The sequence below is a fragment of the Nothobranchius furzeri genome, chromosome 5, assembly GCF_043380555.1.
Source record: "Nothobranchius furzeri strain GRZ-AD chromosome 5, NfurGRZ-RIMD1, whole genome shotgun sequence".
NCBI lineage: Eukaryota > Metazoa > Chordata > Actinopteri > Cyprinodontiformes > Nothobranchiidae > Nothobranchius > Nothobranchius furzeri.
The window spans coordinates 23,990,794-24,018,649 of record NC_091745.1 but is presented as its reverse complement, the minus strand read 5'-3'; the positions used below and the strand labels follow the sequence as shown (position 1 = coordinate 24,018,649).

General features: G+C 39.8%; 1 protein-coding gene across 3 annotated transcripts; it reads left to right on the top strand.

Moving 5' to 3' along the window:
- Positions 1 to 1,036: 1,036 nt before the first annotated feature.
- Positions 1,037 to 14,505, top strand: LOC139069992 (uncharacterized). Of its 3 annotated transcripts, none has more exons than XM_070551500.1 (9): positions 1,037 to 2,251; positions 12,070 to 12,186; positions 12,328 to 12,431; positions 12,902 to 13,174; positions 13,284 to 13,377; positions 13,501 to 13,568; positions 13,661 to 14,047; positions 14,125 to 14,247; positions 14,374 to 14,505. In XM_070551500.1, the coding sequence occupies exons 2-9, from the start codon at positions 12,078 to 12,080 to the stop codon at positions 14,500 to 14,502; spliced, it is 1,287 nt and encodes a 428-aa protein (XP_070407601.1). In that variant the 5' UTR covers positions 1,037 to 2,251; positions 12,070 to 12,077; the 3' UTR covers positions 14,503 to 14,505. The 3 variants fall into 3 exon arrangements, with proteins under 3 accessions (XP_070407601.1, XP_070407602.1, XP_070407600.1); XM_070551501.1 differs by lacking the exon at positions 1,037 to 2,251 and having other exon boundaries at positions 11,779 to 12,186; positions 13,661 to 13,879; positions 13,982 to 14,047; XM_070551499.1 differs by lacking the exon at positions 1,037 to 2,251 and having other exon boundaries at positions 11,779 to 12,186.
- Positions 14,506 to 27,856: the final 13,351 nt, after the last annotated feature.

Genomic DNA, 27,856 nt, shown 5'->3' with positions numbered 1-27,856 from the left:
TCTAGGAAGGGTTCAGATGCAGGTGATGTCAAGAAGTCATATGAACAGGCAGGTTGAGGAGTCTGGAGCATGGTTTCCAAAATGGGAACTGTCAGATCCACAAAATCCTCAGACTCTTCAAAGCCCTCATCTTCTGCCACAGCTACGTCCTCTGTCCCCAATGCTGCATTTGCCACTCTGCGGTCCTCAAGAACATCTCCTGTTTGGTCGTAGATATACTTGACCCCAATGTGTTTCCCTGAAAGCAATGAATCAAAAATTAACTTTAACTTTAATTAACGTTTGTTTAACTGTAAGTCACTGTCACGACACAATTTCAGCAAACAAACACATTGTTGACTTTTAATTAGCTAGCATGAAATATTAATCTAATCAGAGCTTGGTCAAAGCTGAACTTCGTCTCCTCTGACTCGTGCATCAGCTCAGGTAACACACCTGTGTACGCCTGTGGCCCTGTGTAATTCACACAGCTCTTCCCGAGAACTTCCTGTGACAGCTGGTTTGCAGCATGCCTCAGGAGGCCGCTTTAGGGGTGAGGCTCTGATCTCCCTTCTGCTGGCATGGTCTTCGTTCTACCTGGCCAGGCCATCCAACAGATACGCTTGAAAAAAGGTGTCACTTGCCAGCAGTGGCGGCTGGTGAAAAATATTTTTGTTGGGGCTGTGCTATTTTTTCTTTTAAACAAACTTGTGTTTTTTTGAGTTTTGTGCACAACTTCACTATTTCTTGAATTAAGCACAGCTCTTTTATTTCCTGTCTTACATTATTGGACAAAGGGATTAATCCACGTATGTCTGACTATTGGCACACTGCCTTGCGGACCAAGGTTGAAAAATACTGCATTAAATTGCACATAAAATAACATGACCATATATGGTCCACATCCACATTACTGTTTGTGAAACTAACAAACTGGAGAATTTAATCAGAATAATATTAAATAAACAAGTATGTACCTGATCTTTTGCATACTGTTGGTGAAGCTCTGGATGACCCCTGTGATGGAGACAGAGTCAATGTTCCTCTTCTGCAGCTGGTTGAACAGCATGTCCACATGTGGCATGATCTTGTGACACAGTGCCAGCAGAAAGCCGAAATCTTCTTCCAGCATTGTCACAAAGCCTCCTGCCTCTCTCTCAGTGACTGGATCAAAGTCATCCGAGTCTCTGATCATCTGGAAACATCTGAGGAGGTCATCCTTGTGCTCATACACTGTGTTGACAACTCTCTCTTGGACAAAATGTGCCGTTCTGATCCACTTCTTCATTGTGTTTATTCACTGCAAGCCTGCGTCCCTCGTCTTTAGCTGCATGGCTATGTTAGCTCTGCCTAGCATAGCTAGCTTCACCGTGTTGTCCATGTGTGACCGGGATAACTCATGTTTCTTCACCTTCTCAGAAAAATGTTTCATGTCCGTAACTCCTGACTCAATCCATGCCTCATCTGTCACAGTCGTTTGGAAAGCAAAATAACGCATTAGCGTGATTGCATCCAGCTAGCCAAGCCTTCCCGAAGCCTCGTGTGTACAGTTTACCTCTCTCCTCCTCCTGCTGGCTTATCTTTACGTCGGGCTGATCTGGTCCAAGCTCTTTGATATTAAGTTTTTCCACCATAGTTTTCCTCTTGAACGGATATTGGAGAAGAGACCGAACTGAATTCATTGGCTGCTGAGATCCGGTATCCATGCTGCTGCTGGTAGTAGGCGCACTGGCGTCCATGTTTGTTACGTCTGCGTGATGACCGTGACGAGTGAAGGCCAAAAACGTGCTGGAGTCGAGAATCTCCGAGTTCTACCGAGCACTAACGAAAGCCTTTGGCGGTAGCTCTATAGCCCATCATCATCAAAGCTGAGTCCACGTTTCTTCGGCTTCGTGAGGGGGCGGTCTCATGTAAAACCGAAACCATACATGGATGTAACATGGTCTGTCGTTCAAGAAACTGATTGGTTTATTTTGAAATTTCCGAGTCTGGCTTACTGATTGGACGATAGTACATTGTGTTTTGAATAAACTTCAATCTAATTGGGAGTTTTTTTCCACGTGATGTTTTCCATCCCGCCGATTGGCTCACAGTTTGGCTATATATGTGTCATTTGAACTGCATCTAACGTCTTTTTTAGTAAGACTTCTCTGAGTGCACACGTACGTTTGTTTGGATCTTTACCTGTTGCGTTTCTTGTTCATTTGTTTTAGTATGTTTGTTTATTTTTAAGCATTTTTAGTTGTTTTCATCTTGTTCACTTCTTGTCATGGTGAGTAATGAATGCTTTGATAAATAACTTCTTGTCATGGTGAGTAATGAATGCTTTGATAAATAACTTCTTGTCATGGTGAGTAAGGAATGCTTTGATAAATAATTTCTTGTGCAGATCTTTAAGCAAGCAGTTTTATTATTCCTGTGATTTAATTTGGAACCGAGTAAAGCTAACTGGTTGGATGGTGTGGATTCAGTTACACAGAGAGTGAAAGTGTTTGCACAGTGCGCTAAGCTGCCTATCTTTTTTGTTGAGAGATCAGCAGTGTTTGGATCCACAAAGTGTGACTACTTTGATAGTGGAAACTGTGTTTATGGCTTATTTTTGTGCATTTAAAGTTCAACCGCCATTGATAGTTGTTAAAAGTTGTTAAACCTGTGCATATGAAACAAAAAAATAACGCTTTTTGTTATCGATTTATTGTGAAATAACGGAAGGTGTGCTTGCTCCTTTTCCTGTTGAGCGGTTGTGATTTATGTCGATTGAGTGCGTAAGTGCTCCGTGTGTCTCCGCACTGACGCAGAAGAATGTAACGGTTTCAATATTGATTGCTGAAGTATGTTACAAAGTCGTAGACATATTCGTTTTGTGGGTCATTTTTGTCACGTTTTATTTAATAGTCAATACTTGAACATTTTTCTGCATAGCAATAAAGACGTAAATGCTACATGTGCGTTTGAGAAGCAATGGCCCATCCGCCATTTTGAGTGGGTGTTTCAGTCTTCAAATGCAAGGGAACTTGTCCGTCTAACGAATGCAATGTGTTGAATGGCTTCCCATTAAACATGGCTCTGTTTCCGTCATTTTGGGTGGGTTTTTTAACTTCAACGATGTGAGTGGGAACCCATCTAAGATGGCGGTCAGCTGCTACGTCATTTCTTCCTTCAGTCGTGTAGATCAGGGATTCCCAAAGTGTGGTGCGTGCGCGAGCTGCCGCTAGGGGGTGCGCGAGGTGAAAAGTGTAATGGCTGCAGAGCTCAGAGAAGTCATATCGGTATCGCAAAATATTTTTATGCCAGTTTAAATTACAATTTCAGAGGTCATTCTAAAATATTATGGATCATGATAAGGATCTATTGGAGATCTAACCCAACTTTTGGACTGCTCTGCCAGTCACTGTGGCTCAAGCTGAGAGGGGCTTTTCAAAACTTGATCAAGTCATACCTGAGGTCACCTATGTTTCAGGGGCGGCTGACTAACCTGGCTCTGATTAGTATCAATCACTCAGTAGGGGAGCAGATTTCATATGATGACATTATTGATGACTTTGCATGAAGGTTAGGTTTTAATTTTAGTTTGTGTTTTCTGTTCTAAGTGCAATGCTGTAGTGATTATCTTTAGTTTGTTATGTGTGAAATATTTTTGCTATTTAGTAGGACTGCACGATATTAGGAAAACCTGCGATATTCGATAACAGTGCTTAATTTTGCGATACCGATATTACTCACGCTAAATGAACAAATACTAAAGTATGCAGTGTTGATGTCGCCTGGCGTGTGACGTTTGCTCTGGGTTCAAAGCAAACAAAAACTAATGCATGAATTCCATTACAGCATACCATTTTTATTGAAAAAATATGCAGCTGCACCTGCTACTGTATTATCAGCAAAACAACAAACTGCATGCATGCAGTTTCTCAGTGACTTTAAAACATCTCCTCCACCATAAAACTTTTTCTGAAGCTCCAAATACAGAAACACATCCTTACCAGGGTTTTTGAATAATTAAAAAAAAAAAAAAACAGAAAATAAGTTTAACTGTTAAATAATAGCCAACATCACTTAAATGCAACAGCAAATTCTCTCATAGCTACTGAGCATTTTCTCCACTTATGTGGTTATGATATAAGGCTGTTACTGTAATTGGGAAGTGAACTGTGCTGGGCCAAACTAGGAGAATATTAAGATTTTCTGAGGGAAACAGAAAAACAATTGTCTACCTTTCAGAAGAGGAACTGGCGAAAAACTACATGGAAAATATTTGAAAACTTTGTTTTTAACCCCAAATTGAACAAGTTTACCTAGATCTCAAAAAGCAGCTCAGATGATGAAACTGCAACTATGATTCTGATAACAAGCTAACAAATTGAACTAGCTCCTCTAAGATAAGCGGCTAGCAGAGCTTCTGACTGACAGTTTATGTGCAGCAGCAAATCAACTATCCTGATTAACAAGGTTATAAAAGCTCATAAATGAAAAATCACTTTGATGTGTGGGGGAACTTTTCCAGGCCCTCTTTAGCAGGGTGGGACTGGGAGGAGAGTGCTGTAGCCTTTTAGCTGGAAGCTAACCGGAGCCTGGGGCTAACGGTGGGTTGGTTCACAGGCACGTGTCGGAGTCAACCCGGTTATTATCAGCTGCTTAACGACACCGAGCGGACTCACGTTCACGTTTGAAAGCAGCGCTGATTCCAGAAACCTCAGCACAAAGTGAGTTTGTTAATCTGAGCCAGCATGACGAACAAGGGAAGCGAGCGTCAGCGGAAAGCGGGGGGCGGAGCAGAGCAGAGATAGTGGAATTTTGGGGTAAGGGTCTATGTAGGGGGCGGGCGTATTACGTGAATGGACCTGTCTGATTGGCTGCATATCAGAAGGGCTACATTTGATTGGTCAAATAATACTTCCGCTTAAAAAACAGAGCTGGTTTACAAAAAGTTGATGTATGACACGGATGGAAATGTTTGAACCAAACATTTATCGCCGTTTTTGACGTCCTTTGCGGTAGGCCTATCGCACGTCCTGTTATTGCGATGACGATAATTTTTCGATACATTGTGCAGCCCTACTATTTAGAATATTTATTATATATTATGTTCATATATTGTTAATATTTAGTTAGTTTAGTTGTTTTTGTATTTTTGATTCTATATATTTTGATACAGTATATAATGTATATTGCTTTACATTCTGACAACTTCATAGTAATTAATGTAAATATGTGCAACTTAGAAAAATGAATGTTCAATAGTCGTTCTAATAAAACATGCCTGTTTGCAGAAAACATGCATGTGTTTGTGCAGGTGGGGTAGTGTGGTGGTGGTGGTGGTGGGGGGGGGGCTCAAAGGGGGACTCGCCCGGGGAGTAATTCCATGTAGAACTGCCACTGGGAACAAGCACAATTCAGCCAAAGTTTCATCATCAGGGAACATTTTCTAAGTGACAAGTCTCCCTGAGAGACCGGGTTTGGAAAACTCTCGCTTCAGTGGAAGGAATCTTCCTGCATGGTTCTGCAACATTCTCCAAGCCCCTCTCCACATCTTCAGCTTGCTGTGCACCTTATGTACATGCTGACAGTGAGCTGCACTGAGCGATGTCCAGCTCAGATGTTCAGAAGGGAATCTTTTCTTGAGTGATTTAGCAACATCTGCGATTTGCTAAACGAATAAAGTGTCAGTTTGTCTGCGTGCGTCGGAGTAATTCTTTCTTTCTCCGTCAAAATAAACGGCCAAATACGGGAACTGTCCGGTCAACACAAGCCCTGCTTTTAACTGTTCTGTTTTCTTGTGAAAATAGATAAAATTAAACTTGATTAACACCAGAGGCAGGCACACTGCGCCGTTATCTCTGTCACTGTAAATAAGGGAAAAACAAAATGATCGGATCCTTTTCTGACCTTCCCCACCTACAAAGTTTTATTACAACAATCAAACGTGACAGAGCCTGGATTTGTATTCTGAACAGTCTAAACATGTTTTAAAAAGTAACGTATGACAAAAGTGGCACCTGCTCAGTAAAACCACCAACAGAGTGAAAAATATCAAAATATTGTAGGCAGAGACGGGCTACAACTTCTGGATCCACTTTATATAAATCGTTTTATTGATTATCGTTTTATGAAAGATAGCTTTGACGTACACGAGCGACCAGTACCAGCTGCTGTCTGACGGTTTTGTGTTCTGGGGCAGCGGCTGGATCTCTGGGACTTGGAGCTCTCTTAGTCTCCTACACATCTTTGGGGCAGATCTGTGGCCCCCCACACTCTATTAGACGCTCTTATAGAGAAACCTTACATAAACAAGCGCTTGTACACACACAGGTGCTCACATGGTGCTCTCATAAGTATGGACTTGGGCACGTTCAACACATGTCTTAAGGCTGTTGTTGCCACTAAATGCACTATGATTTATTATTATCGTGTGATTGTATTTCTTCAAGTTGACACAGTGATGGCTTGCTCCTGTTGTGTTGTGTGTCCCATTTTTTCTCTTCTTTCTCTTTCTGCAGGCCTAGAAGCAGACTCTTGTTCATTATTGTTTATTTTTGTTGGACCCCTCCCCCCTATCTCCCCCCACCTTTTGTCTTTGTCTTTATCTTTCACCTCTGATTCCGTTGTCTGGTCGGAATTACAAAGTATTCAAAAACAATAAAGTTTAAAGTATCAGACGTGACATTAGCTTTGATGCTCCACCTGAGAGTAAATCTGTAAGGCTTTTCACCAACATTCAGACATCAATTCTGTTTGCTTCACAGCCAGACAGGACACAGGGAAAAAATAATAATGTAATATTGTGAGTTTATTTTTAGTCATGCGAAGTTTAACGTAGAAATAAGTAAAACGTTATTAAAAGTTACAGTACTTAAAGCTAAACTGAGATTAAGTAAAATAATGTAAATACCATAGACTATTCAAAAGTTTGACTGATAACAAGGGGGTGTTTAAACTATTTAAGTAGCATTGTTTAAGACTAAATTAAAGAATATGTTGTGACTGAATATTTCCTACAATGCAGTTATAAATAAATGTTTTTTAGTACATGTGTTGTCGACTATTTGAATTAGTCTAAGCACTCTATATAGAATACAGCAGGTGTATGTGCACTTTCATAAGTGCAAGTAAGTACTAATAAAACTTGACATTTAATAACTTTTGATATTTTTAAACAATAGTTTGAAATTTGGCATGATTTAAAACTTCATTCTTGGTGTTTGATTAGATATTTTCATTTTTATATTATGATTCCTTGTTCAGGGGTTATCAGTAAAGTAGTAATAATTATAGTAATAATTATGTTAATGTATTTTGTCATAGATGTCACACACAAGTTATTGATTATTGCCCTTTAAATTAGATTATACTGTGATTAACTCATTTAAAGAGCAAGTTGCTCCCAAATCAACTTTTTTTTTCTGATAAACTATATAAATGTGTGTCTAATTGTGCTACAGAAATGCGTAGGCAATAGTTTTGCACTTTAGTGCATTTTAGATAAGATTTTAATTTTCTGCCTAAAACTGTCAGTGTTGTGCGGTTGTCAGATAAAAACTCTGCACTGCATTTGAATTTAAATCTGTCATAGCTATTGGCTAAGAGGTACACAGTGATGTTAGATGGTACATTTTGATGTCACAATGTTGTGAGTGTGTGTATTTGTTTGTGGCTCCACCCTCTCGGTCTGCTAGACAACAGCATTTGTTGCATTTTTCAAACAGGAAGTGGGAGTTGAATAAGAATGTGGCCATGGGTGACTTGCTCTTTAAAATGTAGGATTGTTTTTACAATTATATAAGTTTAGCAAATTGATGGTTGCATAAGATTCTAAAAGGCGTGTGTGTGTGTGTGTGTGTGTGTGTGTGTGTGAGAGAATGGTGTGAACCAGTTGTTTCTGCCAGTTGAATCTCTTGGATTTCCCTGCATGTGTAGCTCGGGGGTGACGATGGCTGAAGATATCGCGTTAGCATTCACACTTGTTCAATTTTCAATTTTAATTCTGGTGCCTGTTAGCAGCTGAAACACATCCTCACGTGCTTGTGGATATCATATATTCTATATGAAAACATGACTGTAATAATAAGTAAAGGTTATCAGCTGTAGCTTCAGTGTGGTAAGGAAACGTGACAAAAGAAAACAAAACACATTTCTCTTTATGGCCTATATTGTTGTCATCAACATAACGTGATTTACAGAATACATGTGACCAACTAACATTTCATGTTCTACCACCGGATGTTTGGATCAGAATATGAACCAATCAGATCTTAGATCATGTGAGAGCCAGGTGTTTCCCGTCATCCTCTAGATCAGTGGTTCCCAAACTTATTTAGCCGCGCACCCCCTTCTATGTCCGGACCACGTCGACGCACCCCCCCACACACACACACACATCAGGGCGTAGCTATATATATATCAGACGTCAAGCTAAACAGACAGGGTAAAAAAATATGATCGACCTTTTTCCCCCTCACTTTCATTTTTTAAATAGTAATTAATAAACATTCTATACCATTACAATTTCCTTCGATTTAATTTTAAATAAATATTTAGGGTGCTCAGGTAGCATATAAACAATGCAATTTAACGGTTTTCTTAAAGTAGGAACGTTTAACCTGTGCGGCCAGAGCGCTCTCCTTCCTTCTGCTCTGCGTAAACCTGAGCTGATCACTTGTGTGTAATCAAATGTCTATAGGGGACAAGATATAGCCATGAGGTTCACGTTTGCCTCAGAGCGACTTGCTGTTTTATGGTGTGGCTGAATCTGCGATCCGCTGCCACTCGGACAAGAATAACAAATGCTGCACCTTCCGAGTCACTGGCTGGAGCGGACCCAACTTTAATACGTCATCCCAAAATAGAAGCTAATATCTTAATTTGACCTGGAATGAAGAATGTTGTTATAAAACCTCTTAAAAGTTTTTATCACAGAGGAGTCAGAGCTCATTTCTGCCTTCAGTCTGACGGCGCGCCGCAGTTTGCGCAGCGTGCACTTATTGAATCTGTGTGTGTGTGTGTGTGCGCGCGCGGCACAGCTCCATGAAGCTTGGTTTATGCTTGACGCATTCACTTTCCGCTTGGTGATGCGGCTCGCGGATAGAACACGCTTCACAACTTGCAGCGTTTAAGTCACTGTGTCTCGTTATTGGTTCTATTTAAACCAACGTTGTAAAATTACTTCTGCCCAGCCCAGATGTGCTCCCTTGTGCACCCGTGAGCTGTGGTTCCGCTGGCACGCGTCTGACCTCTGACAGATGCATTCTGAACTTCAGATCTTCAGCGCGCTGTCAATAGCCTGAATGGGAATCATTTCTTGTTATTTAGTTACATCCACAATGTTCTGTGTGTGAGGTTTACAATGTCAGAACACCTGCATGAGACAGGTGTTAATTACAATCTGCCAGAATGACTCACCACCTTCAGATTTCTCCAACACCGTTAAAAATGATCAAATACGGAACATATCGGCGTGCGCAGGCCAGAGTGTTGAAGCTCGGCGCATTGTTATTATGAAGTTAGGGCACATGTGGAGGACACACACACACACACACACAAATATACTTGTTTTCAATTACATTTATTGTGCCCACTTACTTTTTCTTTGGCCCACCCACAAATGAGTTTCTGGCAGCGCTAATGGTGACACCTGACAGACTTCTCTGAGCTCCGCAGCCATTACACTTTTCATCTCGCGCACCCCCTAGCGGCAGCTCGCGCACTTTGGGAATCCCTGCTCTAGGTTTTGCAGCCGAGGGAGAGCAACTGCAGCGCCTTGCTCCAAAATCTGCGGCCGCCTTGATCTCACAAGGTTATCGTTGCCTACGTATGCATGACGTCAGAGCAAGTCGGCGTCAATTCGGACACAAATCTAACCGGCATGCACTGCTCGCCGATCACCGCTGGTCTAATCTGCGCAGAACTGGCTCATCTCCAACACAGGCAACGGCTTGAGTACAGCAAAGCGGAGTTGGTGATGTACTGCGTTGTATGGCGGAAGTATGCGACGACTAGGGATGAGTACCGAATTCGGTACTTTTTAAGGTACCGACCGAATTCCATAGAACCGACCGAACACCGATTCACGTCAATTCAAACGGTGCCTCGTTTCGGTACTGCCAAGACAGTTGCGCATGCGCAAGAGCGTTATGTCGCCGGTCCCTGCGAGCCCGTTGTAAACAGAGCAAGCATGGTAGAAAGAACGCACGCTAAAGCTTGGGTCCACTTCACTAAATGTGGTGGATAACTGGGTGATGAAACTAGCGACAGACAACGATCTAAGTGAGACATCCTCATCTTAATCTGCTCCAGTAGGTAAATAAAATGTTTAAGATAACGTTACCTTGATTTGTTAGCTTCCGTTTCGCTAATGGTGCGTTCGCTTTCTCCTCGGAACTCCGAATTTCCGACTAGAAGAACATGAACGCGCTCTAAAGTTTGGCTTTACTTTACTAAATGCGACGGGTGATTGGGTGAAGGTAAAACCAGTGACAATTATCTAAGTTTGAGGCATCATCGTTTTAATCTGCTCCAGCAGCGAAATAAACTGTTAAAGATAACGTTAGCTTGATATGTTAGCTTCCATTGCCACCATTGTTATCAGCTAATGGTGCGTTCGCTTTCGCCTCGGAAATTCTAACTTCCCAGTAGGAAAAATCAAATGAAAAAGGACGGCAAAAGGAATGAAGATACACAGTAAATTTAGTTCACAGTAAAGATGTTTGCTTCAGTTTAATTATCAGCTTATAAAACTACAAGGACGATGTTAAAATACAAACTTGTATGTTATTTATCGTGATATTTATCAAATATGGTTATATATTGAGAAAAATATCTATTTAATTATAAAAGAGAATTAAAATAATAAACACTCAAAAGTATCGAAAATTGGTACCGTTAAGTACCGGTATCGACTCGTAGGTACCGGGAATTAGTACCGGATCGATTCAAATGTCAAAGGTACCCATCCCTAGCGACGACAAAATCATGTTTTGTTGAGGGAACAAACAAATTAAAACTTGAATACGTTATTATGTTTGTGAATGTGTACAAAATAAAGGTTTATTACATTTAAAATGGTTCAGTTGTTATTTTGACTCATTTTGGCAGCTGACCAGCGGGGCCGATAGATTCTTGGCAGGGCCGGTAAATATTCAGAGTTACCGGCCCAGCTGGCTGGTTGGTTTTGAAGTTAATGTCCACCCCTGTACATTATGATGTCACAATGTTGTGAGTGTGTGTATTTGTCATCGACATTAACATATGTACAATGAGTTTCCATAGGCTCCAATAACAAGTTTTTGTACTAAAATGGGAGGTGGCCACCACCGCCATTTTGACCGTGTCACCGGTTCCGTCAAGGCCAGACAATTCCATAAAAGGGAAGAGAGGAGGAGCTGAGGGTGGGGCTGCAAGGCTGGGATCAACTCAAAATCTCGGAGCAGTTTCCAAGCCAGGCCGAGTCTCAGACTGAGGCTTTTCCACGGAGCTAGCTCTGTGGTCACGTGTGTCGGATGCTCATTAATTATACAGAATTTTAGTCTTTAAATACACTTAAACAGAAGAGTGAGAAAAAAATTCACCCCCTCAGAGTTGTCATGAGTGTAAACTAGATCATTTAAACCAAAAACATGTTTTGGTACCAGGCTGTAAACATGTTTATTTCTGCTGTGAAATTGGTATTTTTTAACATGGGAGTCAATGAGGATTTGCTCGCTTCTGACTCCAGCCCCTAGTGGATGAGGGTGGAACTGCAATTTTTGGTACTTCCGGGTTGGGACCGATTTTAGAGCCGCATTGTGGGGGCTTGGTATTTGTTTGTGGCTCCACCCTGTCGGTGTGCTAGGCAACAGCATTTGTTGCATTTTTCAAACAGGAAGTGGGAGTTGAGTAAGAACCTGGTCATGGGTGACTTGCTTTTTAAAATTTAGGATTGTTTTTACAATTATACAAGTTTAGCAAATTGATGGTTGCATAAGATTCTAAAAGGTGTGAGTGAGTGAGTGAGTCTAATTCTGTCTTTACTGAGTACAGACACATGATAACATAGAAATCCATAGTGTTTGTGTTGCTTTTCTAATAGTGCTGTCATGTATTTTATGTTTCAAACAGCATTCGCTATGCCTGGCAAAGAGTCCAAACGCAAGGCGGATGCTGCTAAGCGCAGCAATCGTCCAGCTCCGCCTATTCGTATCGGGATTCCAACGCACAGCAATGATGATGTTAATTGTATGTATTGCAGTATTATTTCGCAGAACAAATTATTGTAGTGTTTTGCAATTCATTTAATCTATACTGTATTTATGTAAGATGAAAAATTATTAGCCAAAAAGATTGTTAATTTTTGTGTGTGTGTTTTTGTTTTGTAAGTTTCTGGAACTGGCTTTCGTCATCGAGTTCGTCGTTGGCCGACCAGTGTGATTTCTAACAAAGCTCACAAGCTGGTCCTTCCAGATGAGATTCCTGACAAGAAAGTGAGTGTAATGTCCACAAATATTTAAAATGTAAATATAGATTTTCTTCCAATAATATCTAGCAGTACTCTGGGATTCTAAGGATACGGTCAGATGGTGTTGAAGCCGTTATCAGTTACAGTGCTGCAAACAGACTGAATCGGCTTCTTTTTGACATGTGCCTAAAGTCTACCAACTTTTGAATCTTAATAGAAAACCTAGTTGTGTTCATCTTCCTTTTTAGTCGGTGCTTCTCAATCTGTGATTTAGAACTTAAGCTGCTCAGTTATTTTTACATATCTTTATTTGTATTTATGTTGGTGTATTCTGTGATTAGTTTTACCATTTCATGTTTTATTGTTTGTAAACTTTGACTGTTTAATGTGATCTCTTTCTTCCTGAAAAGCATATTGCATTGCCGTTTGTATGAAATGTCATAGAAATACAGATTGTTTTATATTGAAATGTATGTATTAATTTTTCTAATTTAGTTCATCCTACTTGTTGGGGACTCCCACTTGAGGTCCGTGGCAGACGGCATAGTCCCTATGCCGGTTGGCGGCCTCGCTTTTGGTGTGATGTCCACTCCAGGAGCTTGTGCAGATCTTCTGCGCCTTGAGGTTTCACAGGCTGTGTTACCTCGGGAGCCTGATGCTGTTTGCGTCATGGCTCCTTCTAACAACCTTACGGCCAGCAGAACAGTTGAAGAGGCAGGGGATGCATTTGAGCGGTACCTTTTGGCTGTTCTCAGTCGCTGGCCTAAGGTGAGAGGCTGATTTGTGTAATTTTGAAGGTATGAGAAATGACAGTAAACGTACATCTTTAAAAATAATTGTATTCTTTCTTCTTCTTTTTTTTTTATTTTTTTTTTAGGTTTTCTGTACCTCCATGATTCCCCGTTTAGTTGGTTCCTGGGAGCGTCAAGACCTGTTTCAGCAGGAGTACCACCGCAGATCGGCTAAGCTAGGTAAGTTGCAACATAATTAGATGAAACGGTAGTATTAACGACAAGCGTTATTGCTATTTACTCTTAGGTATCAAACAATCACAATGTATAACTTTACATGAATTTTTTCCTTCTGCTTCGAAGGTGTAAGTTATGTGCCGATCCACGATCACCTACCCAGGTACCGTCTTAAACTGTGGTGCCGTGATGGTGTAAGTATATTGCTTGGAAGAAAACAAGGTAAAGGTTCTTAAGTTTGAGATGATAAATTTGTATTTTCTTTTGTTCGTGTTTGTGGTTGCAGATCCACCTCAGTGATAATCACGGGATGCCTATACTCACGCAACTGATGTGGAATGCCTCCTATCAGTTCTTGGAGACACACGCACCAAAGCCACTGGTGCAGCACCAGGTGTCTCGTCCGCAGAAAGCGAGTATTGTGCCCCGTGTGGTTGTGAAGGGTGTGGAACGCATTCCACCTCCACGCCCTTCCGAATGGACGTTTGTGAGACCTAGCGGGAAGGTGAGAGACTTTATAAAGTATAAATATTGTAAAATGTTTATAATTTTAGGCAACTGGGCCAGTAATGCTTCTAAATGTGTTTTCTTTTATTTACCATTGCAGAGAAACCATTCAGGGGAATTTGAAAAGACTTCTAATTCCCCCAAGAAACGAGTGGTTGTTTCTAAGGTTTGTGAATGTTTTTGATTGATCTTTTTCAAAGAATTTTGATTAGATGATAATATGTGGTGAATTTTCTTCAATAGACTGATGACACTTCAGTGGCCTTGAAGGAGTGTTTCATCCCCCTGAATCCCGTTAGGTTCTCACCTTCAATTCTGGCTGCCATGGACACGATTGCTCCAGCGGATGGTCCCACAGAATTACAGGTAACTTTAAAGCTAAAGTTTATTATTATCTTTTAATGTAATGTTGTTCCTGATGCTTGTAATATGGGCTGTCTGTATGGTATATTTGAAAGTATTGTACTTAACCGTATTATTTTCTGTTTGTAGACTACATCTGTGCGACATTTTAAGAAAGCAGCTAGGCGTGTCCAGCAGGAGGTTGATTCATTAAATTATCTGGCATACAAATACATTGTGGTGTTATTTTTCTTCACCGTTGTTGTTCTTGAATTATAGGTTGCATCCACACCTTGCATAAATCCTCTTGCAGACGTGGAGTCTGGTCGGTCTAGGAAGGAGGTAAGAAGCGTGTGTTTCAAATATAAAAACTAAACTAATCTTTATTGACGATGTATTGACCTTTAATTTCTTCTGTATAGGTGTTGGACTGTGACCAGCTGCCTTCACCCCACCATCAGGAGGCATCTGGTTGTCCGGGGTCTGTCTCTGGGTCTGTTGCTGCCCATGCTGTGATGCTTCCTTCTGGCCATCACGCGCATGCATCACCCAGAGGTCAGTCTGCTAACACCCCTTCTTGCGTGCGTTCACAGGTTTTGCTGTCGTCTCTAGTTCCAGAGACAACTGTTCAAAATCCTGTTGTAAATAATTTTGATGAAGATAAAACAATTTTACACAACGATGATACAATTTTAGACTCTGTCCTAGGATCATTTCATCAGGGCGATGGGCGTTTTAAATATGGGGGAGTTCAGTGTGCAGCTATTACTGTTGTTGCTTTAACAAAGCACAAACAGAAGAGTGTTTTCTCTTGGGATTTTGCCGTGTTGGATAACGTTGTTGAGTTAGGAGATGAGCTGTACACAGATTTGCGCGACAACAAGAAGATTAGAGGTGGACATGAGTTTCTCTCTGTTCCAGACTTGCCAAAGGAAATTGACATGGAAGAACAGAGTTTTAAGCTTGTTTACGGGGATTTCGTTTTAGGAGATGTAGATGTAGCTGAAGGCGAGTTAATAGATGCTGGTGTGTACACTCCTCTCCTGGATGGATTGAAGAAGATGTGCACACAGCATGAAACTTGCATTATGACATTAAGTGGCAATACTTGTGCTATCATTTGTGATAATGGACGTTATGCTGTAGTAGATTCCCATGCACGCTCCGCAGACGGCATGGTAGACCCGACAGGACAGAGTGTAGTTCTGTACTTTGCGAACCTTGATAATGTTTTTCAACATTTTCAGAGGTTTGCTAGTGAACTGGTGGGATCTCAGAGGTTATTTGAGATCACTGGAGTGGATATTGTTCAGATGGACACATTTAAAAATGTATCTGAACAAACAGATGACATTGACATAAACCCTGTTATTTTTGTTAGTGATGCTAGTACTAAAGATTTTCATTTCAGTCCCGTTTCTACAGACGTGTCACAGGCGTTGAGTAAATGTCTGAATGTGAAGTCTGCGATGGTTGAATCATCTCCTGTTCCTTCATGTAGCACAAGTGTGGTTAACGTTGATGATGACAACAGTATTGTAAACAATGATACAATTTTAAGCTCACTTACAGGATCATTTAATCAGAGCGATGGGCGTTTTAAATATGGCGGCGTTCAGTGTGCAGCAATAAGTCTTGTTGCTTTAACTAAGCACAACATACAAAGTGTTTTTTCATGGGATTTTGCCATGTTAGACAATGTTGTTGTTTTGGGCGATGAGCTGTACACATATTTACGCGACAGTGATCTAATAAGTGCTGGGAATGTGTTTCTTTCTGTCCCAGAATTGCCAAAGGAAATCGTTATGGGCAAACAGACTTTTAAGTTGAATTATGGGGATTTTGTTTGTGGAAATGTAGATATCGTTGAAGGTGAACTTATAAATGCTGGAGTGTACACTAGTCTTTGGGATGGTTTGAATAAGATGTGTACACAATATGAAACATGTTTTTTTACACTTGGAGACAATACTTGCGCTTTACTTAGTGAAGATGGACATTATGCTATTGTTGATTCACATGCTCGTTCTGCAGATGGAATGGTTGACCCAAACGGTAAAAGTGTAATTCTATACTTTAGTAGTCTTGACAATGTTTTTAGATATATTCAGAGGTTTGCCAGTAAATTAAATGGAACTCAGAAGTTGTTTGAGATCAGTGGAGTTAACATTGTTCAGATGGACACATTGAAAAATGTTTCTGAACAAACAAGGTTGCCTCCAACAACAGGAAAGGAGGTTAGACGTGAAGAGTCATTTCCACTCTCGGAACCAAAAAAGTTACAGACAGATGACACCGACATAAACCCTGTTGTTTTTGTTAGTGATGTTAGCACTAAAGATTTTCATTTCAATCCCATTTCTAGGGACGTGTCTCAGGTGTTGAGTAAACGTCTGAATGTGAAGTCGGCAATGGTTGATGAATCATCTCGTGTGATTGGTGAATTGGGTGTACCATGCATGAATAAATCAATAGTGGCAGATGGAAACTGTTTTTTTAGAGCACTTAGTCAAGCTGTTTCTAGCACCCAGGAATATCATAGAAAAATCCGTCTTGCTTTGGTCAATCAGTTAAAAAAGAATCCTCAAATGTATCAAACCATTTTAAGAAGTGAGTATTCCTCGGTTTCGCAGTACCTCACCTCATCCAGGATGCAGTACGTTGGCAGTTGGGCAACTGAAGTGGAAATTCAAGCTGCTGCTGATTATTTTGGCATTAACATATTTACTTACTGTAATGATAAATGGCTTAAATATACATCCAACAGCATCTTTTCACAGCAGGCTGTTTATTTGGAGAATAGTAATGGTAACCATTATGAGACAGTGGTTTGTGTAAAACAACCTAACACAGGAACTTGTTATGGTTATTGTGGCCCTGTAAATAGTATTTCTGGTAGATACAATACTCGACATGCCCCTACAGAACATTTAAAATGTTCAGTAGAAACTGTCACACTTGAGCCGAGTTCCATAGATACAGATGGTGTTAGTGTTGTTCATTCAAATACTTTATTTACTCCTCTGTCTGCAGATTTTTGTAAAACTCTGTGTAATCGGTTGAAAATAGATTTTGAGAAACACAATTCTCAAGAATCCACATCAGGTGGGCCTTTAGGAAATGTGTGTAAGACAGAACATATTATTGAAGATGGTAACAGCTTTTTTAGAGCTGTAGCTCATGTAATTAGTGGGTCACAGAAGGGCCATCGTAAGATCAGACTCGCTGTTGTTTCTTATATGTCCAAAAATGCTGAAGAGTGTGAGAAGTTTCTGGGAAAAGAACATGCTTCTGTGTCAGAATACATAAAAAAGTCACAGATGAATTATGTCGGTCACTGTGCTACAGAAGTAGAATTTAGAACTACAGCCAGTGTTTTAGGATTACCCATATTTATCAACAATGGCACAGAGTGGGTCAAATATAGTTCTCAAACTGGTAATTTTGTCACTGAGGGACTATATTTGTCAAACTGTAATAATCATTTTGAGCCCGTTCTTTGCATAAGACTGGGTAATAAAGAAACATGTTTTGGGTTTTGTAAAGTTGATTCTTTGTCAGACAACGTAAACAAATGCAGAAGGTCAACTATGATGCAGTTAAATGCTGACCCAAACATGGAAAAGATGAAAACGAGGAAGAGTTTTTCCAGATATTTAAAGCAAAATAAGGCTTATGCAGAAGCCTCTAATTATAAAATGGTAAGTGCAGTTAAAGACAAAATAAAAAGTCAGAAGAAAAATGCATACAAGCAAAATGTTGCTTACAGAATGAAAAAGATCAGCACAACCAAATTTAAATACAAATTTCTTCTTGCACATAAAGAGAAAGTTAAACATAAGGCCAAACATAGGTCCATTTTCAACTATCATCATAACTTGGCTCATCGAGAAAAGCTTAAACAGATGAGTGTGTATAAGTACCATCAGAATTTGGCTCATCGAGAGAAGCTTAAACAGATGAGTGTGTATAAGTACCATCAGAATTTGGCTCATCGAGAGAAGCTTAAACAGATGAGTGTGTATAAGTACCATCAGAATTTGGCTCATCGAGAGAAGCTTAAACAGATGAGTGTGTATAAGTACCATCAGAATTTGGCTCATCGTGACAAAAAGAAAAAAATGAGTAAAAAGAAATACCTTAATATTGAGCATAAAACATGTTTAATAGAAAGTATCCAGCATAAAAGAAAGCTGATTAAAGTAAATTCACAAAACTTTAATTTTGTTGTAGATCAATTTTTAGAGAAGGTGAAAGATGGACCTGATTTTGTGTGTTGTGTCTGCTCACGGTTGTTGTTTAGACATCAGGTCTTAAATTGTAATCAAGAATACTATAGAAAAACCAAAGAAATGTCACTTATAGCAGATAAATGTATAAGTGACAATCATCTACACAAATGCAATGATGCCTGTAGATTACCTTGCAAATTGAATGTATGTAGAAATAAATTGATAATCTGTTACACGTGTCATTATAAAATTAGTAAATGTCAGATACCCCCAGAAAGTTCAATCAACAAGCTGACTGTTGATCCCATCCCACCTCAACTGGCATGTTTAAATACATTAGAGCAACATTTAATAGCGATGAATATACCCTTTATGAAAATGTTGGCTCTGCCCAAAGGTGGTCAGAATGGGATTCATGGTCCTGTCACTTGTGTACCTGCAAATATAGTGGAAACGTGCAGTTTGTTACCACGTACCAACATGGAGGGGTCTTTATTACCTGTAAAGTTAAAACGTAAATTGACATATAAAGGACACTATGATTATCAGTATGTTGACACACAGCATGTTCAGGAAGCTCTTCAGTATTTAAAACGTCATAATTTGCATTATAAAGATGTAGAGTTCAATGAGTCTTGGATTAACACATTTACTCAGGAAGATGAGTCGTCTGTCCTGCAAGAAGATAGTGGTTCTGGTAAAGATGAAGATACTTGCATAGATGGAGAAGATGAGTTATTGCATGACAGACAACAGCACTGTATGTTTCAGGACACCTGTCTCATGCCAGTAGATATAGGACAAGAAGCATTGGATCAGTATGTGGATAACATATTAAATGTAGCTCCAGGTGAAGGTAACAATCCAGTGAAATTGCTTTCAGATTTTACAAATGAAGCAAAAAGTTTTCCCGTCTTGTTTCCTTCAGGATCGAATACTTACTATGAAAGCAGACAATTTCGTTTGACTCTGAATCGGTATTTCAACAACAGGCTTCTTCATGTCGATGGTCGATTTGCTAACAATGTAGAATATATATTTTTTGCACAGTACATGTCTGAACTAGAGCAAGTTGTGTCCAAAGTTTCTATAGCTTTGCGTAAAGGTAAAAGCGGTGAATCTCAGAAGTTGGGTAATTTGATACAGGATCAGGATTCTTTAAATAAGCTGTTAGAGTTTGATGATGGCTACCGGTTTCTTAAACCAATTCGCGGCACACCTGCTTTTTGGCAATCTGCTCAGCGAGACCTCCTGGCTTGTGTAAAAATGTTGGGCAAACCTACTTGGTTCGCATCATTTTCGTCGGCAGATTTGAGGTGGACTAACCTTCTTTATAGTATTTTGAAACAGGAAGGCAGAACAGAGACAGTGGAACAGCTGGAGTGGGCTGATAAATGTGACCTCCTACGTAGGAATCCAGTAACTGCTGCCCGAATGTTTGATTTTAGATGGCATGTCTTCTTAAGGGAAGTGCTAATGTCTCCTGCCAATCCCATTGGTAAAATAGAAGATTATTATTATCGTGTTGAGTTCCAGCAGCGTGGTTCTCCTCACTGTCATTGCCTTTTCTGGGTTTCTGGTGCTCCCATTTTAGATAAGAACACAGATGAGGAGGTCATTGCATTTGTTGATGAATATGTCACATGTGAACTTCCTTCTGAAGACGATTCACTACATGAAGTCGTCTCATCTGTCCAGCAGCACTCCAAACGGCATTCAAAGACTTGTAGAAAGAAAAAAACTGTTTGTCGTTTTAATTTTCCACGGCCTGCATCTGTTAGAACTTTTATTAGTCGTGGTGAAAAGTATCAAGATGCAGTGAAGACTTGCAAGTGTGATAAAACAGATAGCACTGTACAGTGTGCCTGTGCGTCTCAAGATAAAGCTCGTAAACAAGAAATGGACAAAGAAGTAGCAAGTGCCATTTTAACTAAAGTAAAGACTGCTATTTCTAGTGAAGACTGTCCATATAACAGTGTAGAAGGTCTGTTTCAGGGCCTGGGTATCAGTCAGGAACTATTTGAGATGGCATATAAACGATTTTGTCGAAATACACATGTTGTTTTGAAAAGGGAAGTTAATGAAATCTGGATTAATCAGTATAGCAAGTTGCTGTTAAAAGCTTGGAATGCTAATCTTGATATCCAGTATTGCGTCGATGCTTATGCATGCTGTGTATACATAATATCTTACATGTCTAAAAGTGAACGGGAAATTGGCCTTCTGCTTGCTAATTCTCAAAGAGAAGCAGCCAAAGATGGTAATCTTAGTGCTAAAGAGGCCTTGAAGACTCTTGGTAATGTTTATCTTCATAATCGAGATGTTTGTGCGCAGGAAGCAGTCTACAGGCTAACTAACATGCATCTAAAGGAGTGTTCTAGGAAAGTTGTGTTTGTTCCCACTGGTGATAATATAGTGAAAATGAGTTTGCCTATTTCTGTTTTGAGGCAAAAAGCAGCATCACAGGATCTTACTTCAGATGACATGTGGATGACCGGATTAGTTGATCGTTATAAGAAGAGGCCAAATGATGATGTGTTCAATGATATGTGCCTGGCTACGTTTGCATCAGAATATCGTGTTTTGAGTAAAAACGAAAAATGTAGAAACCCTATAAAGTTAAGTAATGATTTAGGATTTGTTACAAAAAGAACTCGGACTAAACCAGCGGTTGTTCGTTACGCGCGTTTCTCTGAAACCAAAGACTCGGAGAAATTTTTTCAAAGCATGTTGCAGTTGTTTTTACCGTACCGCCATGATAGTCAACTTAAGCTTAACTGTGAAACTTTTGAGGAATTTTACAGAACTGGTTTAATTAGATTTTTTGATAGAACAAACCACTCGGTAAAGGCTGTTGTAGATTTAAATCGGAGTAAATTTGAGTTAGAATCTGATCATTTGGATGCTGTGAATAATATAGTCGGTGATGTAATGTTAGAAGATGCATGGTGTGAGTTGTGTCCGGCAGTTGAAATGGAACGTTTAGAGTGTGTTGAAATACTGAAAGAATCAGAACCGACAGTAAGTGACGAGGCAGAAGTAATCCCAGATTTGGCTCCATGTTCAAACCAAACTGCACATTTAGAGAAGAGAAACACGATGAGTAGAGGTGAAGGTCTGGCATTGATTAGGTCTTTAAATGAAAAACAGTTTTCTGTTTTTAATCAAATCAGGCAGTGGTGTGTAGATAAAGTTAATGGTAATAACCCTGAACCACTGCATGTTTTTGTTACAGGTGGGGCAGGCGTTGGGAAAAGTCATTTAATTCGAGCAATCGAGTATGAAACACAGAGATTACTGTCACCAAGCTGTAGACATCCTGATAATGCATGTGTAGTATTGACAGCTCCTACTGGGATTGCAGCATATAATTTAGGTGCAACAACAATCCACACTACACTGTCTATAGGAAAGGATGTGCGCTTACCGTACACTCCTCTGGGTGAAGAAAAACTAAATTCTTTACGTACAAAATATTGTGATTTGCAGCTTCTTATTATTGATGAAATATCAATGGTCGATCATAACCTGTTGTCCTATGTTCATGGTAGATTACGTCAGATTAAACAAACGGGTGACTTTTCACCTTTTGGAAATGTCAGTGTAGTGGCTGTTGGAGATTTCTTCCAGCTACCTCCTGTTAAAGGGAAGCCACTCTATTCTGATGGTGTAGGTAGCAACTTATGGTCAAGCCTATTTAAAGTTGTACAGTTAACTGAAGTCGTTAGACAGAAAGATGCTGTGTTTTCTGGACTGCTAAATAGAATCAGAACTCATACAAAAGGTACACCATTGTTACCTGAGGATTTAAAGGTTTTAAAAACTTGTGAAACAGGTGAGGCAAGCTCAGCATTGCACATATTTGCAACAAATAATCAAGTAAATAATCACAACATCCATCAGTTATGTCACGTTTGTCCTGATTACATATCAATTACAGCCAAAGATTATGTTAATGATAAAAGAACAGGCAAACTGAAGTTGTTGGAAGGGAATCATGCCAGAGCTTCTAATACTAACTTGTCAGAAGTGTTACAGTTGGGTAAGGGTGCGCGTGTAATGTTGTGTAAAAATGTGGATGTCATTGACGGTTTAGTAAACGGAATTTGTGGTACGTTGACGGAAATTGTAATTTTAGAAAATGACACCTTTCCTAAGAAAGTTTATGTTCAGTTTGATGACCATCGTGTCGGCTTGCAGAGGAGGAAAACCTCCCAGTCTCTGTCAGCAAATTTAGCTGGATCTACACCTATTGAACCCGAGGAGGAAAGAGCCACTGTTAAAGGTGGATTACGTCGACAATTTCCTCTTAAATTAGCTTGGGCGGTTACGGTTCATAAAGTTCAGGGACTCACTCTTGAAAACGCCGTTGTTAGTTTTAGGAAAATATTTGCACCAGGTCAAGCATATGTAGCACTTAGCCGTGTAACAAGTCTTTCAGGACTCACAATTCAGGACTTTGATGAAAAACGAATCTATTGTAAAGATGACATTACAGTTGCAGTTAGTAAAATGACCCCTTTTTTGACTCCAAACTCACAGTTCGACAGATTTAACTCTTCTGCATTCACTGTGTTTTTAATGAATGTCCAAAGTCTGAATCGACACGTTAAAGACTTAGCTTTCTGCACACAGCATTTGCAACCTAATTGCATTGCTGTCACAGAAACATGGGTATCTACAGACAGATCAGATGCAGTAAAGATTGATGGCTATAGTTTTTACAACTGCCCACGAGGTTTAGCTTATTCTAGTACTCATGAGTCTTTGATTGCTTTTCAAGAACAACAACATGGTGGTGTTGGCTTTTATACTGCAGATGGTGTGGCATTTAAAATGTTGCAGGCTCCAGACGTCAACTTGGAGAGTTTAGTGTATAGCTTTGTTAACTTACACATAGTACTTGGACTCATTTATCGACCTCCTCTTTATCCCCTTTCTTTGCTTAAAGTAAATTTAACAAAGTTGCTTGATTGGCTGGAGGTACAAAGTGAGACATTAGTACTAATGGGAGATTTTAATGATGACATTTTAAAATCATCAACAATATTAAAACTTTTGACTGACAGAGGCTATGCCCAAATAGTCAAACAGCCAACAACCGAGAAAGGCACTTTAATAGATCATGTCTATGTAAAATCCAACAAGTATATAACAGAAGCATCTGTTATTCCAACATATTTTAGTGATCATCAGGGCATCATGTGTGCTTTGACACGGCTTTAGTTTACCTCAAAAACAGCTTTGATTTGATCAACACCTAACTGCAGAATTTGTAATGTAAAGAGGTGTGTGTGTGTGTGTGTGTGTGTGTGTGTGTGTGTGTGTGTGTGTGTGTGTGTGTGATCAATTTTAGCTTTTACATTTACTAATATTTTACCTTTCCTTACATGAGCTATCTCTACTGAGAGCAAAATCAATTTCGTTGTACACCTATGCAATGACAATAGAACTTGTATATATATATCATACATATAGTCTGTCAGAACTTTTCTATATGAAATATATTGGATGTATTGTTTTTAAGCAGTGTACATGTTTCGATGCCGTTGAGAGGTTGTGTACACTCAGGACAACTTCGCTGCCGCGTTCCATGTGTGAGAGCAGGGGTTGCAGGACAATGTGCGCACAGGAGTGTAGCAAGATTTTTAAACTGTGGGTGCTGAAATTTCTCTGATGCATATAGGTGAGAAGTGTTACATTCGCAAAATATTTAGCTGTCATGAGAGCAACAAAGGGGGTAATAACGCGCGGAACGTTTTGGTGTCGTGCATTTGTCATGGCACTAGAATTTCGGGAGTGGTGCAGCACCACGCCTATGTAGGAAAAACCACTAACTGCTGCTGTATGCTTCACCATTTCTGTGATTTCAATTTTCATGTCCCCTACTGACCTAGTCAAAATAACATTGAGCCATTTCCCACCTTCTCTCAGCTCTAGAATGCTCTTTCCCCTTGTCCTCTGCATTAATCTCTCACCCACTTTTTAATCAAAACTAAAAACATATCTGTCCAGATCAGCAATTAATACACTAATTTTATTGTTGTAATGTGTGTGAGTGTGTGTGTGTGTGTGTGTGTGTATTTCATCTTCTTTGTTGCAAAATGTGTAGGATGTATTGGAAAGCTTTTAAACGTCTTTTTTAACATCAAAATTAAATGTGTTTAAAAGCTTTCTAAAGGTTTCGTTTCCTGCATTAAGATGGTATTTATTGAAATTAAACTGAAAACCTTTAGTACAATTGGCCTCTCATTCATCACTACTAAACGATGTAACAATTCAACACCAAATTATGCATAATGTTAAAAATTAAACTGGTGAATTTCATGCTGTTTTAATGCAGGGTTTGCTTTACCTGGTAAAATGCACAAAAAAGCAAAGGCAATGGTCTGGTCTCCCAATTGTGGGACAGGGTTCAAATCCCTGTGTTGCCCTGCTAATTGTGTTGATCACTGGAAAAAACTATTATTAAAAAAGGCAAAAAACAATAAACTTTAAGTTTAAAATCTTACTTGCTGCAATTCACCCTAGAACTAAACACATTTTGATTTCAAGGACAACTGATAAGATCACACCCATGGGCATTTCTAGCGTGCTTTTGTGAGTACTGAAGCACCCCTAAATTCATCTCTAGCACCCCTAAAGTTTAACATTTATTTATTTATTTTTACAATTTATGGTGATTTTTAAACACATATCTAAAACAATTGGACAAAACATTGTTTTACAAACAATAATATAGCAAATCTCCCCTGTCTCAAAAATGGTTTGATCGTGCTCACCTTTCCAGCCTCTACTCTGAGCCTTCCTGAGTGGCTGACATGCCATTAGGAACCACGTTTCTTTCTGTGGGACAGTCCTGAATTTACATTATTTTTCACAGGTCTTTGAATCTTGCATAAACTGATTGTGAGGCGAAAACCGCAGCTGTCAATCAAACTAGAAGGTGGGACTTTGACGCAGGTCTGGCCACTCACGAACCTCCATACCAAATGGTAACGTCAGAGTGATCCAGGACTCATGGGAGATGAGCGCAGTGGAGAAATGCTGTTACAATAAAGGCTGAAGGGTTAAACTTGCTCAGGTTCTTCAGTAATCACACAGGCTGGTGCTGAAGAAGCCCAATAATAAGCTAACACAGACAAGGTACTTGTGTTCTTTCATAGCCAAACCCTTTTGAATAGCATTTAACAGTTGAAAAATCTAATTAAATCCTTGATTATTTCTTCAGACATGTCTGAGGGAAAAAAATCAGAACATTAAATTTAAATCTTAACTTATGTCAGAGATCAAAGTCACTAATTGTTGTTTTCTCTCCTCTAAATTTCTACTGTAAGAGACTATTTGTCATTTTTGCTAAGCTACCATTCTGTTTTAGTTGTTTAAATTCTGGGGAAAAAAGACAATTTATCAAAAAAGTTTGGATTTATTTCAATGGGATGTTGATATTAGTGGAAAATTGTGAAACAATCAAATCATGCATATGTCATAAAAAGCAAACAATGTTTAAGGAAATGGTGCCATAGTGATTTAACTTGCTGAGCTAGTAAAAACATTTCCAGTGTTGTGTAATAAAATACAACAAGTTTGGCATGTTTGTGACTTTATTTGTTGATGTTGTTCAAGTTTTAATTCATCTAGATGTTGCTGTCTTTAATTCACGTAAAATCTCTTTGAGCTGTTATTGAGCGAATCAAAATCAATGTGGTGTAAATTGGTGTGAATCACACTGTATTATTTATCTAAAGCCAATTGTCTGTACAAATTATTACACTTTTAAAAGTTTGTAGGTAGCACTCTAGAGAAAATGGATCACATGCTTTAACAATTTTCACATAGTTCAGTTAGAGGCTGCATTTATAGGCGCTTACCAACTGCATAAGTTCCTAGAACCATCCCTCCAGTAAGAACATTTTCACATTGCATTCGCACAGCACTCAGAAACGTCTCACTACTAGGGCATACTCTATCTTTACCACACTGGTGATGTGATGTTCAGTCTCGGGCAAGTCGGAGGCTGTTTGTGGAAGTTACAGTCAAACGTAAGGTCACAGCGTCATGCCAGAAATCGCCATGCCCCTGCCTTTCTGAAAAGCTATCAGATCTGAATGGTCATTACAACATCAGGAAGACAGTACATGACCTTAGTGTCATCTTGACTAAATTAGAGGGAACAAATATGGGCATTTCACCATAAAACAGTTGACTTCCTGTAGTCAGGGGGCGGGGCTTAGGTGATGTCAGCTGTCCACATTGTCACTGTCTTCAGATGTGGTCAGTGATCACACAGACAAAGTATGAAATTGATCTGATCATGCACATGGGAGTTAAGTCAAATAAGGTAATGGCGACTGGTCAAAGTTTGAGGCTTAGCCACGCCCACACCTTTATACTTATTTAAAATCCGACGGTTGAATTTTTTCCTCTATGTCTTAAGAGTATATAGCAGAGGTTTGAAGGTGATCGGTGGAAAGGGCGAGGAGATATCATTCTCCTAATAACGTGTGCGAAAACCACTAAATTGAGTACTTGGACCAAAATGGCCGACCTCCTGTGCGACATTGTGCTTGGCTCCAAGAGACTTTTTTGTAGGTCCTGGTGCACTACATTAGTGTGCCAAATTTTGTGATCCTCAGTCAAAGCATGGCTTGGGGCTGACTGTTTTAATGGTCCTAGGGGGCGCTGTTTCAGAAAATAGGCCACGCCCACAAACTTCAGCTGTCCAATTCTATTAGGGGTCAGAGTAGGATCACTCATCAGAACTTGTATGGCGATGTCACAATGACTGAAGAAATGAGAGACAAACGTATTTCCATGTCGTGATGGCGAATTTCGCCATTCTCCCAAAGCCCCGCCTTTATTCGAAACCTGCCAGTACTATAGACCAAGTGACCTCAACTTGTCTGCTGCTATTCGCCACTGTTTGGTGGTGATTGGTTAAAAGGAGTCCAATAGGGAGCTGTGAAAAAAAGAGTGGCGTGGCGACAGGTCAAAGTTTGAGGCTTAGCCACGCCCACACCTTTATACTTATTTAAAATCCGACGGTTGAATTTTTTCATCTATGTCTTAAGAGTATGTAGCCGAAGTGTGAAGGCAATTGGTGAAAAGGGCGACGGAGCATCACTCTCCAAACAACGTGTGCGAAAACCACTAAATTGCGCACTTGGACCAAAATGGCCAACTTCCTGTGCGACAATGCACTTGGCTCCAAGAGACTTTTTTATAGGTCCTGAGACACCACATTAGTGTACCAAATTTCGTAATCCTCAGTCAAAGCATGGCTTGGGGCTGTCAGTTTTAATGGTCCTAGGGGGCGCTATTTCAGAAAATAGACCACGCCCACCGGAATTTCACATCAGATCTTTTGGGGGGCCAGACTAGGATCACTCACAAGAAGCTTC

Bases quoted from the DNA above. Each gene is read 5' to 3' on its own strand.
- LOC139069992 (XM_070551499.1), top strand. From the start codon at position 12,048: ATGTATTTTATGTTTCAAACAGCATTCGCTATGCCTGGCAAAGAGTCC. The intron at 12,432-12,901 runs GTGAGTGTAATG...TTTCTAATTTAG, and splicing joins ATGAGATTCCTGACAAGAAA to TTCATCCTACTTGTTGGGGA. The intron at 13,569-13,660 runs GTAAGTATATTG...TTGTGGTTGCAG, and splicing joins AACTGTGGTGCCGTGATGGT to ATCCACCTCAGTGATAATCA.